This window comes from Sebastes umbrosus, chromosome 3 (assembly GCF_015220745.1).
Source record: "Sebastes umbrosus isolate fSebUmb1 chromosome 3, fSebUmb1.pri, whole genome shotgun sequence".
Taxonomy (NCBI): Eukaryota; Metazoa; Chordata; class Actinopteri; order Perciformes; family Sebastidae; genus Sebastes; species Sebastes umbrosus.
Window position 1 is genome coordinate 31051345 of NC_051271.1, and position 11417 is coordinate 31062761.

Here is an 11417-nt window from a genome sequence, read left to right on the forward strand (position 1 = left end):
CCTCGAAATATGCGAGTTCATGAGTTGCAGTATTTTTTTTATCATGGTATATAGCCTTCAGAATTATATCAATGTTTTAAAAATGGTTGTTATTCCCCTTTAAACCTGCTCATCCAAGATGGCATGACAGCAGACAAGTGCACGCACATCACCAAGACATTAGTGCTCTACTCACAGCCAAATATACACACATGAAGTAATCCTGATAATTATAGTGCTGCAGATACACTCCTTGGCCATTAATTATCTGTCATCCACTGAGACTGTGCTCGTAAAACAAGATGTTACACATCAGCAGATAAATCCACAACACTGCACTGATAGGTTAGAGATGGTTATGAGGCTCCATCAGCAGTGTGAGTTTATTTTAGTGCAGTGTTCAAGGGTAAGTGATTTGGGATTTAGAGTTGACACGAGGACAGCGGCAGAGCTCTGACCTGACGTGCCCCGAAAAGGACAAACAAACTCTTTCTACTTCCACTTTGTAGTTCCTCCTTCCCTGTTTACATCATGTTATACTTGTTGTTTATCCATATAAACAAGACATGAAATATTAAGCTATGGAATGTTTGAGTTTTTCCTTTTAGTCTGAGCAGCTAATCAGGTCAAAGGTAAAAAATGTCATTATTATAATCTTTGTGACCAGGCCAAGGCTTAACATCTGAATACCACATGCTATAAACAATTCCAACAATGCAATGTGTTTTCATGTATTGGGTTTCTTTCAGCTAGTGCCAACTGCTCTCTAGATTTGCACATTTCATTTTCTGTAAATCCCCACTGCACAATGGAAAAAACTCACTTAACCACTTAATTTAATTGTTTTATATGAGAGAAAGCATCATATTTTTTGTTCCCGGTCACCCACATATCCAGTGGAGAGAAACCTGTTTCATCAACATGGGAAAACAGAATAACTTGAGTGCTGTGCAGCTGAAGGAAGGTTTACTGGGGACAGATGTGCAAATAAATTCCTTCTCTCTTTCTTGTTTTCCTCTGTGTAGAAATTCAGATCTTTATGTATGACTTTTCCCCATGTAGAGGATCTGTGCACATTGCAGAGAAAATACATTCAACTCTTATTTGTATTACTGCATATAAACCACATGACATCAAGCTTCGGTATCTAAACAGTAAGCTTTCATGGATTTTAAAATGCTTTAAACACTTTCAGCTACCTAAACATTATAGTCAATTCTATGCAAACATTGCCAATCAACTTCCTCCAAACACTGCACAGATTCCTCTTCCTGCGGGCACAGACACACTGTAACATCCAGTGTGTGGTAACACTGTGTGTACTCAGCAGAACAACAGTGTTATTGAGAAGAAGCGGGAACATCTTTGACGCAAAATAGCAACTTCAGTTCAGCAAACAAACGTCTGCACACAGACAGTCACAAAGAAACCCACACATAAACACCATTCACTATACAATATATTGTAGTCATAAGCATCTGTAAATGGCTTAAACTCTGCTACTTCAGGACAGCACTGGTACCAGCCTTCCAACTGAGATTTCCATTCACAACATGTATCCATCTGCATTTGTATTTTACAGGGGTTGCACAGTAATGGACAGAGCCAAACCGACAACCTTTTCTAAAAGGGATTTCTAAATGCAAATAAACTCGTCCATTAGAATAAGGGTCTGTTCTCACTTCCAGGAAAGTCTTCACTAAGCTGCTTCAATGTGTAAATAACTTTGTATGGGTGTGTGGAATTATTGACTGCACTGTTTGCGATTACACAACCTCACAAAATGGGAATCTTGGCCTAATGTCCAAAAGCAGGATGAGGATTAGAGTGGTGAAAGCTGCTGCAGTGCTGAGACTGTTGAGAGGGACTGTGAGTCCAAGTGGATCGAGGGGGTGGGGTGGGGGAGCTGATTCCCCTGATTTGAACTTGAGTGTACACACACACTCATAAAGTCAAACAAGGCCAGTGTCCGCTCTACACTCAGGCAGTCAAATGCTTTCTGTATTAGTTTTCTAATGAAGCTTCACATACACATGAATGCACACACCTCTGTACTTGTGAGTGCCCTTGTTGACACTTGGGGGACTTAAAAGAGATGGTTTAAAATCTTGCGCTGGGATCACACCAGCCGCGACACTAAATCAGACAAGGGGCGTAAAGTGGGGGGGCCAATTGCCCATTCCCTACTTCCTATCCCCACTTTACCAGCCACAAGCTGTCACTGCTGGTAAAGAAGCGGAGATCTCCTTACTTTTATGTATGGTCGAGTAAAAACACATAATGCATCTTGATAGTGTCTTTTGCTCAAACCTCCCTGACTGGTAAATGCCAACGTCTTTCAAACTCCATGTGCCCAGTTTATAAGACACACTGTCTGTTAAAATGTATAGTCTATATGTATAGTCCCATATCTAATTTGAACATTTTTAAGTCATGTTACTTGTCACAAATATCTCGGACTCATCATAAACAATAAACTCAGTTTTGATCAACACATCACTGACATCCATAAAAGATCCCAGCAAAGACTTCATGCCATCCGTAAACTCAGAGCATTGTCTGTTGCCCCCCACCTCCTGTTGTTGCTTTACAAAAGCATAATCCAACCCATCCTGCTGTACTGTTCCCCCTGCTTCTTCACCATGTTAGATATGAACCTCAGAGCCATTACACGCCTAGCACTCGCAATATCAAATGACACTGATCACCCCCTAAACCAACACTTAACTCCCATCTGGTCGGAGATACAGAACATTGAGATGAAGAGGAACTCATTTCAGCAGGAGCTTTGTTCCTTCTGCAATAGCAGCCCTGAACAATCTTCCTCACTGACACTGTTGTGAGCTGGAATGTATTAGTGCATACATGAAGATTTTGTGAACTGCTTATGTGTTATTTGATCTGTATATATGTATGTTGCTATGTGTTTCTGTGTACTGTCTGTGGAAACAAATATTCCTCTTGGACAAATAAATCTAAATAAATAAATAGCTTTGTCGCTCGTAATATGAACACAGCATCGGTCTTGTTCAGGAATTTTTGAGAAATGATTCCTGGAAAAATATTTCTCAAGTAGTATCAGATCATGTATCATTTTGGGAAAATTTCAAGTTGATTTGAAGTGGAAACAGATGAAATAATCTCAGCCATGAAGAGATTTCTTTGGTTTGTTTATTTAAGAAAATTAGATTAGAGTGAAAAATGACTTTCTAAGATGGACATGTTTATGCAGTGTAACTGCAGGCAGCTACTAGCATTTCTGGGAAATACTTTCCAAAAAGAGGTAACCTTGAAAACGGGAGTCAGGAACTCAAATCAAAAAGGTTCATTTAATCAAATTTGTTGGCAGATCATTCAGCTGAACCTTGGGACGGCAGTACAGTTTTCTTTTCACAGAATTTCACCCCAACCTCCTCCGAGTCTGTGCACACCACTACGTCACAGCCGTGCACCCACGTATTCAAACTGATCTGTCAAGGTCTTAGAAACAGGTCAATAGTGACACTGATGTTACTAATTAAATTTATGCAGATCCAGAGAAGATTTGCATAAGTGACAGGATAAATTAAAGAGTGAAAAGTTAACTGTTGCCTTGTTTTGGAGAAACTGGTGAGATTGACAGAGAGAGACAGAGTCCTGTGTGAAGCATTACGAAGTATCTCTGTCAAGCAGATCGGAACAATGTTCCTTTTTTCTGTGCAACCTCACCCCAACTGAACTTCCAGCAGTCCTCACATGCTCTCGCTCTCTCTGTGTATTACATAACAGCTCTCTTTTCCATTCACACTGTCAAAACGCATTCAAATGACTCACTCTGTCTCTTTGCGTTCTTCATCTACAAAACATGGCTATAAAATGTATTGATTAACTCACAGGTGCAGTAACACAGTGATGTACTTCTTTTGTTCTGACACAGTGAGGTGAACAGTACAAAATATTCTGAGTGAGTGACATTACACATCCTCACGTTTGTTCTTTGACAGTGCAAGTAATCTATCCGATAATCTAATGTTGTGATGGAAATAAAAGTCTAATTGTATGTTGTAGAAGTGTTTGTAGAGAAACAAACAGCGCATACACAACACATTTTTCCATGTAGCTGAGTTACCTTGAACTCCTCGTTGTGGGTGCTCACCTGCAAAGAGCAAATGAGGACACCATGACTGCTGTCCATTTTAGACTGGTGACCTAATTTAACACAGTGATGTCAAAAACAGAAGGAGAACACAGAGACCTGTTAGTACATGGATGAGAAAATTATCTTGACAGTATTAATATTGCATGAAATACGATTTTTTTCTGCTTGTAATTCATTGTCAGTAAAAAAAAAAAAATTAAAAAAAAGTCTATGAAAACCAAACTTAAAATTTCCTCTTCAACTTCCCTTTATCCCTTTTGCCTCAATTGGCTATGGCAGACCTTCAATGACCTACTGAGCATTAATAGATATACAGATAGAGAGAGAGCGATAGCTAGCTGAACCCTAAAACCTCACAATGAGATGTTATGTTATAGCCATGGTTACCTGACTGACCCGTCACACTCTGACAGGTCAAAGTGCGACAGTCCAGCATGTTTTCTGTCAGTCACGTGTTTTTGCTGTGATATATATATATATTTTTTTTATTGAAGAAAATTAATTTACAAACATTAAGGCACTGTAATCTAAACTCAATACATACAATGCACAATTGGATAGGAAAGATAACTTCAATTATAAAAAATAATATGATAACAAATAAAAGAGGGTAGAAAATAATTCAAGGAACAAAAAATAAATAAATAAATAATAATAAGACAGCACTCTTCCATAGTAGCTCTACGGGTCATCATCATATATGTTCAGTTCTTCATAAGCTCAGAGGAGAGACTTTGCATGTTGTCCTTTCATTAGTCTCAAAGCACTGAGATGATTGTCGACAAGGTCCCTTTTGAAAACAGAAAATAGGGGTTTCATTTTCCTCCATTTGGATGATTGTTCAATATCAAGTCACTCTTAATGTCCTTCATGTTAATACCAAACACAACATTTTCTCTTGTTGTTGCTGTGATATGCTCAGTTACTTGTTGAACTTCAGTGTAGCCTACGTGGTTTTGGTTCGGCTTACAATTTACTGTTCATTTATTAATCTTAACCTCGTTTTCGACGTCACTCGACAAAGCCTGCGCCTGTATTAAAGTTAAAAAGTACTATTCTATGTCTAGAGAATGTTTTGTTTGGTTTCCATAAAGGTAACAGTAAAATCAAAGAATATTATATTATTAATCTGATTATTCTCTTAGCTAAATTTCATATACATAAATCCAAATTTAGTAAATCTAAACCTTCATTTTTTGTATTTGAACATGAAACCAAACAATACATTAAATTGATTCTCTCCTCCGAAAACAAAAAAAGCTATTAAGACGGTAACTGTATGCACCTCCTTTAATATATTTATCTAAATGTTTATTTTCCCTGGCTGTGTACTTGTAAGCTGTTTATCCCCCAACATCTGTTATTTTGTCTTGTTATTCCTTTGCAGTTTTGCACATGTCTTTGTAATTGAACCTGTATGACCAGTTTGTGAATTAAAGGCAATAAAAAAAATAATAAAAAGTTATAAAATACTATTCAAACAACCTGTCAGGATTTGTTTCTGTTCGGGTTTGTTGTTGTTTGTTGTTGTTTGTTGTGCTGCGTGTCACTGCTGGTTTGACTCAGCTGCCTTCCAGTAGGGAGGAGGAGGAGTGGAGGAGGAGTTGAGGTGGGGTCACCCGGGGTGAGGAGCCGACCTCAGCTGAACCATGGATGTAGCTGAACCAGCTGAACCGATGAGTGGGGAAAGAAACGACAGAAAGCTTTTGTGGAGCAGAAACATCCAGACGACCTGAGAAGCTCCACATGTCTTCTCCTCTCCTCTCTCTGACTGACTGACTGACTGAAGAGATTTATTCACATCAAAGGTATCAGCAGCTCTTTGATTTGTAAGTAAGATCTCCTTTAATGTTTCCCAAGATTTACTCTTGTCTCATTACTATCGTTCATTTTTATATCATGCGAGGTACTGTACATAAATAGATTTTAAGAAAGTTTATTTATCATCATGTCATATTGGATGACATTAGAATCTCACATGGGATGTAGACTATTTTTTATGTAAACAATAATTTAGGGCTCATCAATCATCCGTTTAGGATTTAGGGTTTAATGAAAATATTTTTACATGAATTGTAAAGACCTGGTTCTGGTCACTGTGTAGCAAATAATTCAGAATACTAATTATAATCCTCTATATCAGATCTTAAAAAGAAAATTAACGAATTAAAGGAATAATCAAACATTTGGGATTTTTCGACATTTGTTCTCTTTTTAGGAACTGTTCATATGGTCATTTGATTGCTAAATAAGATGATTAAAATTCCACTGTTTAAATGTGGATAAAATGACTGAAATTAATGATACTATTATTATGAATCTATATTAATGTATTTCTATCCTTCTGTAATGCCTGTAAGTATTTATTTGATATGAGAATTTTTTTTTCTTTTGTATTATTATTAGAAGTCTTTTCCTGCTGTTAAAAAATACAACATTGAACTGGTACCAGTATAATGTCGATTTACTGTTTTGCACCCTTGTGAACAAATGCTCACCTCACCACATGTTTGTGTTTTTGCATCACTAGGTGGTGCCATTACAGCACACTTCACCCTGAACCACCAACTCTCAGTGAGTTCCTCACAGCTCCCTCAAGTGTCAAATCACAGTTTGAACATGACAGGTCAAACTGTGGGAGGCAACATCCAGGACCTGTCAGCGCCCCCACTGCTGGCTGTGGAGGGACCGGAGTCCAGGCCTCTGGAAAGGACCTTGTCCTTCACTGATGAGGCTGTTTCCATCATGACCTCCACAAGCCAGCTGGCCAAAACTTTCCTGAATCACACCTTCGCCCTCAAACACAAAGAGAGCCTTGCCAACGCTGAAGCGAAGGGTGGTAGCAACTGCGATGAAGACAATGGCAACAGTGCACGCCGCAAACGAGAGTTCATCCCTGACGAGAATAAAGATGACGGCTATTGGGACAAGAGGAAAAAAAACAACGAGGCAGCCAAGCGGTCCAGAGAGAAGCGGCGAGCCAATGACGTGGTGCTAGAGAGGCGAGTGCTGGGCCTGCTGGAGGAGAACGCCTGCCTGAGGGCCGAGCTGTTGGCCCTGAAGTTTCGCTTCGGCCTGGTCAAGGACCCATCTGAGGTTTCCATCCTGCCACTGTCTGCACCCGTCTGTGCTCCACCAACACCCAGGACAACACATTCCTACCAGCCTCACACTGATGGACCCTCATACCCCAACACACCGCCCAGCACCCACCACATCCACTCTCACCCTCCACAACAGGGTGCCATCTATGGACCAAGGGGAACCGGGCCTCTGACAAGTCATAGTGTTTCCGAGGAGTCCGGTGTCTCCACCTCATGTAGCTCAAATATGGGCAGCCCTGTGTTTTTTGATGACACACTGAGTGAGCGTGGTGGGCCTTCTCCGAGGGAGCTGGTGGAGGAGCAGCGGGGCTACGACTCCCACATCTGTCCCCCGGAGGCCAACGAGAGTCACTACATAAACAGACAAGACTCACCCGAGGGTTTGAGGAGCCTCCCGCACAAGCTCCGCTTCAAAGGGCCCGCTGGTTGCAGCGATGGAGGGGAGACATCTCCAGCCTCTGATACCAGACACAGTGGACCACCTGTAGCCACAGTGTGGCCAAACATCCAGGTGAAGAACCACCAGCAGGCGGGATGGGACAGTCGGACGGAGAGTCAGGCTCCTTGGTCCAGGGAGGAGGCCTGTGGTGGACTTGGGCAGCAATATCAGGGTCCGTCATCTGGACATCATAAGTCCTCCTCTCTGCAGAACTCCAGCGACACCAAGTGTTCGACAGACGATGTCAGTCTCAGGTCTCAGATCAGCTGTTTGTCTCAGGAAGTGGCTCAGCTCAAGAGGCTCTTCTCTCAGCAGCTGCTTAAAGCCTGAGCACAAAGTTAATAGACAGATTTCACACTACATATCTTTACAAACCATCGATCTTACAGATTGCTGACTCCCACACAGCATGGCCCCAGTGTTAACAGCTACCTCTGAAGTGACAAACCTTATTTGCAACACCTGTTTCACTGGAAAAGCTTAGTTTGGGAGCCTGTTTGTTCTGTGATGGTCAACACCCCCCCCTTCTCCCTCCCTTGCCCCCCTCCCCACCAGAAAACACCAACATATTTAACTTTAATGTTAAATGAATGCAAAGCTAAATGTGGTTTCTTTGTGAGTCATCACATGTCTTTCGATCATGTTGATTTACAGAGATTTGAAGGACGCTGTACATTTCCGAATACTTGACTGAACAGGTCTGTCAGACACACTGGACATGATCATGTTAGATACAACACATACTGTAGCACACGGTTATAATTGGTGACACTTCAATCTCACCATGTTCACTTGACTCAGATGTGGAAATGCTTTGTCCTTTTTGGGACAACATACAGTTTGTAGGATTTTCAAAACAAATACTGTATATCAATATTATGCGCTGTCCCAAACAGAAGAAGAAAATACTTTTTTGGAGTGTACTTGTTTCTGTGATCTTTATATTGTTCACTGTATCTGATTTATCTAATGAGGTACATACAACTGTATATTTCATTGTTGTTCAGAATTATAATTAAGTGAACTGTACGTAAATAAATGTATATTTTATACAAACAACTGATGTATCTCCTATGACAATTTTTTTTCAACATATTTTACATTGCAGACCATCTGTGTTTAGTTTCACTGTATTAGCAGAGCATGCAGTATTCACCGTCTTTGAGATGATACTGTATGACTGTAATATATCTAATAATGATAGTTGATAGTCCAGCACAGAGAAGTGTGAGTTAAAGGAGAGAGAGAGGGAGGGAGGGGGAGAGACAGCAGTTTTTGTTGAGAGGCAGTGACTTAAAGTTAATATTATTCTAGTCGGCAGGACTGCTAGGCTTAAATTATACATTGAGACTGGGACCAACCAGACAGCCGAATAATAAAAGAATGTTGAAAGCAGAAGCTACCGGCAAGTTACGTAAACAAATAACGCAAGCTTCAGAATAAAGTGGTGCTTTCAGCGTTTATTTTCTTAGCAACCCTGTCTTTGAACGGTCTGAATGAGACAGCAGAGGAGGAGAGACAGGTGATCAGAGAGGAAGGTCAGCTGCACCTGGACTGACCGCCTGTCTGAGGCTCTTTCAGTGTCACTATAGCCAGCGCTGCTGCAGTACTCTCCGTTTCAGTGGCAGTTTATGAGATGGACTGTTTTGTCTTTAGTTTTAACATTGTAGAACTCATCTTTACATCCAGGAACAATACAATAGTGTCCCCTCTTTTGTTTTCTTCTGTCCCGCGTGTCCTCAGTCTCCGTCTTTCACGGTCTCTACCATCGTATCTGTGGAACTCAGCCGAGCCGACCAACTGAGTGATAACATGGCGGCGCTCTTGCCATGAAAGATGAAATGGATCTTCTTTTTCTTTTAAACGCTGACATTTGTCATGTTTGTTATATAATTGTTCATCAGAGTGGAAATCAGTTTAGTAAACCAGCTTAACTTGGTTGAACGTTTCATTTCCACTTTAATGCGCGGATCAAAAGAAAGATTTGAATCAAACGTCACATCTGATGCAAAATCATCAGATGAAATGAGTGTGACGGTTAAACTAATGAAATTCTTGTTCATATCTAAGATGCATTCATGTTCTGTGTTAGTTCTAAAGGCTAAAGGCCAGATACAGCCTTAAATATGCATTATGCAAGTCTATTTTAAAACAGCACTTTGCATTACATCACAGGCCAGGAAACGCTGGGATAAAAAAAAAGAAAAGTTAACCCAGCTGGGGCAGAGAGAGTTATGGAAGGTGTGGCACTAGAGTGGAGAGGTGCACTGCGCAAGAGTGTGAATATGCCACAAATGTCTTTTTCAGCTGACATGATATCATTTTAATTTCATGTATGGCCTTTACTTACTTTAATAAATGCTTTTAAACTGAAAAATAAACACCCTGGTGTCAGTCCACCCTCACTGAACTAAGGTTGCTGATATGATATGGGGGGGCAGGCAGTTGGGTGTTGGACAATGCCAGGGATAGGGGAGTGGTGTACGGATGCAGGGAGAGGAGTGAGACTCTGCATGAGTCATCTGTCACGTCAGCAGCATGAAAGCTATTTTTAGCATTGAAGCAGCTGCGGTGGAGACTGATTGGCCCATATGGAAGTGAAGGATACAGGTTCAGAACACATTAACACCTGGAAAGAGTACAAACCTGCAGATAGACATCACAAGAGCTGCAGTGAAATACATCCTGATAGCGGTCGAGGGCCAGAAAGCAGCACTACATACACTGAATTATTCATTTTGGTGTGAAAATGTGATTAACTTGACTGAATGCCATTGTTCTTTAATACAATAACACAATCTTGAATATTTCCATTTTCAGCATCAGTCATTTTTTTATCAACACCAGGTGGCGCCAGGTGTCTTTATCAGCATGGATCATTGACTCTCATTCATTCATTCATTCATTCAGTGTTACTAGAGGTCGTCTCTTCCATTGTGCTTGCTGTAGTACCACATGCTGCACACGCAGAACAAGCAAGGATGTCATTTTGTTTTGGAAGTACAGCACTCCCACCTACAAATGACCCATCTTCATTCAAAATGCACAACGTGAGATTGAAGCTTGAGCTTGAAAATGGCATTTAAATGACCCGTCTATACCGATTAATTTGAATGCTGACGTGTGAGGTTAAACAGGTAACACAGCTACAGAGACCCCTCCTTTAGGCTTTGGCCTGGACGACAACAACATGAAATACACAGGAGATCTTTTGTCTGCAATCAATCTTCATCCAGCCCAGTCTGCAAACCCCCATGCCACGAGCCATATAGGAAGGAGTGAGAGCCTTCTGGTTGCTAGGCAGGCACCACCACACCACAGTTGCCAAGGGAATGTCTGCATGCAGAGGCAGCTGAAGAGATGGAGGAGTATGTTGGGGGTTGGTGGTTATAGCAGAGGACTGGTGGGGGGAGGAGCAAGACAAGTTCAAGGCCACCGTCTCCCCAACATGGTCTAATGGTGGTGATGGTGGTGGTGTATGTGTGTGTGTGTGTGTGTGTGTGTGTGTGTGTGTGTGTGTGTGTGTTTGCAAGGTGAATGGGTGCATGTGTCTGGTTTGAGACAAAGCAGGGGGAAGGGACATGAGTGAGAAAGTGGGTTGGAAGTGGATGTGTGTCTGATACCAAACAGGGCTGACGTAACTGCTCATGAAATATGGTGGTGATAAGGATAACAGGCTTCATGGAACAACAGACAAGCTCATAAGCAGATAATGCACATCGATTTCCAGTAAAGATAAACAAAATGACAAAAAATT

At 41.1% G+C, this 11417-nt stretch overlaps 1 protein-coding gene across 2 annotated transcripts; it reads left to right on the forward strand.

Annotated features, from left to right (window-relative positions):
* The first annotated feature begins 5778 nt into the window (after nucleotides 1-5778).
* On the forward strand, nucleotides 5779-8720 carry LOC119485834 (NFIL3 like protein-like). 2 transcript variants are annotated; one of them, XM_037765650.1, is made up of 3 exons: nucleotides 5779-5859; nucleotides 5897-5925; nucleotides 6648-8720. In XM_037765650.1, the coding sequence occupies exon 3, from the start codon at nucleotides 6737-6739 to the stop codon at nucleotides 7988-7990; it is 1254 nt and encodes a 417-aa protein (XP_037621578.1). In that variant the 5' UTR covers nucleotides 5779-5859; nucleotides 5897-5925; nucleotides 6648-6736; the 3' UTR covers nucleotides 7991-8720. The 2 variants fall into 2 exon arrangements, with proteins under 2 accessions (XP_037621578.1, XP_037621577.1); XM_037765649.1 differs by lacking the exon at nucleotides 5779-5859 and having other exon boundaries at nucleotides 5899-5946.
* The last annotated feature ends 2697 nt before the right edge of the window (nucleotides 8721-11417 follow it).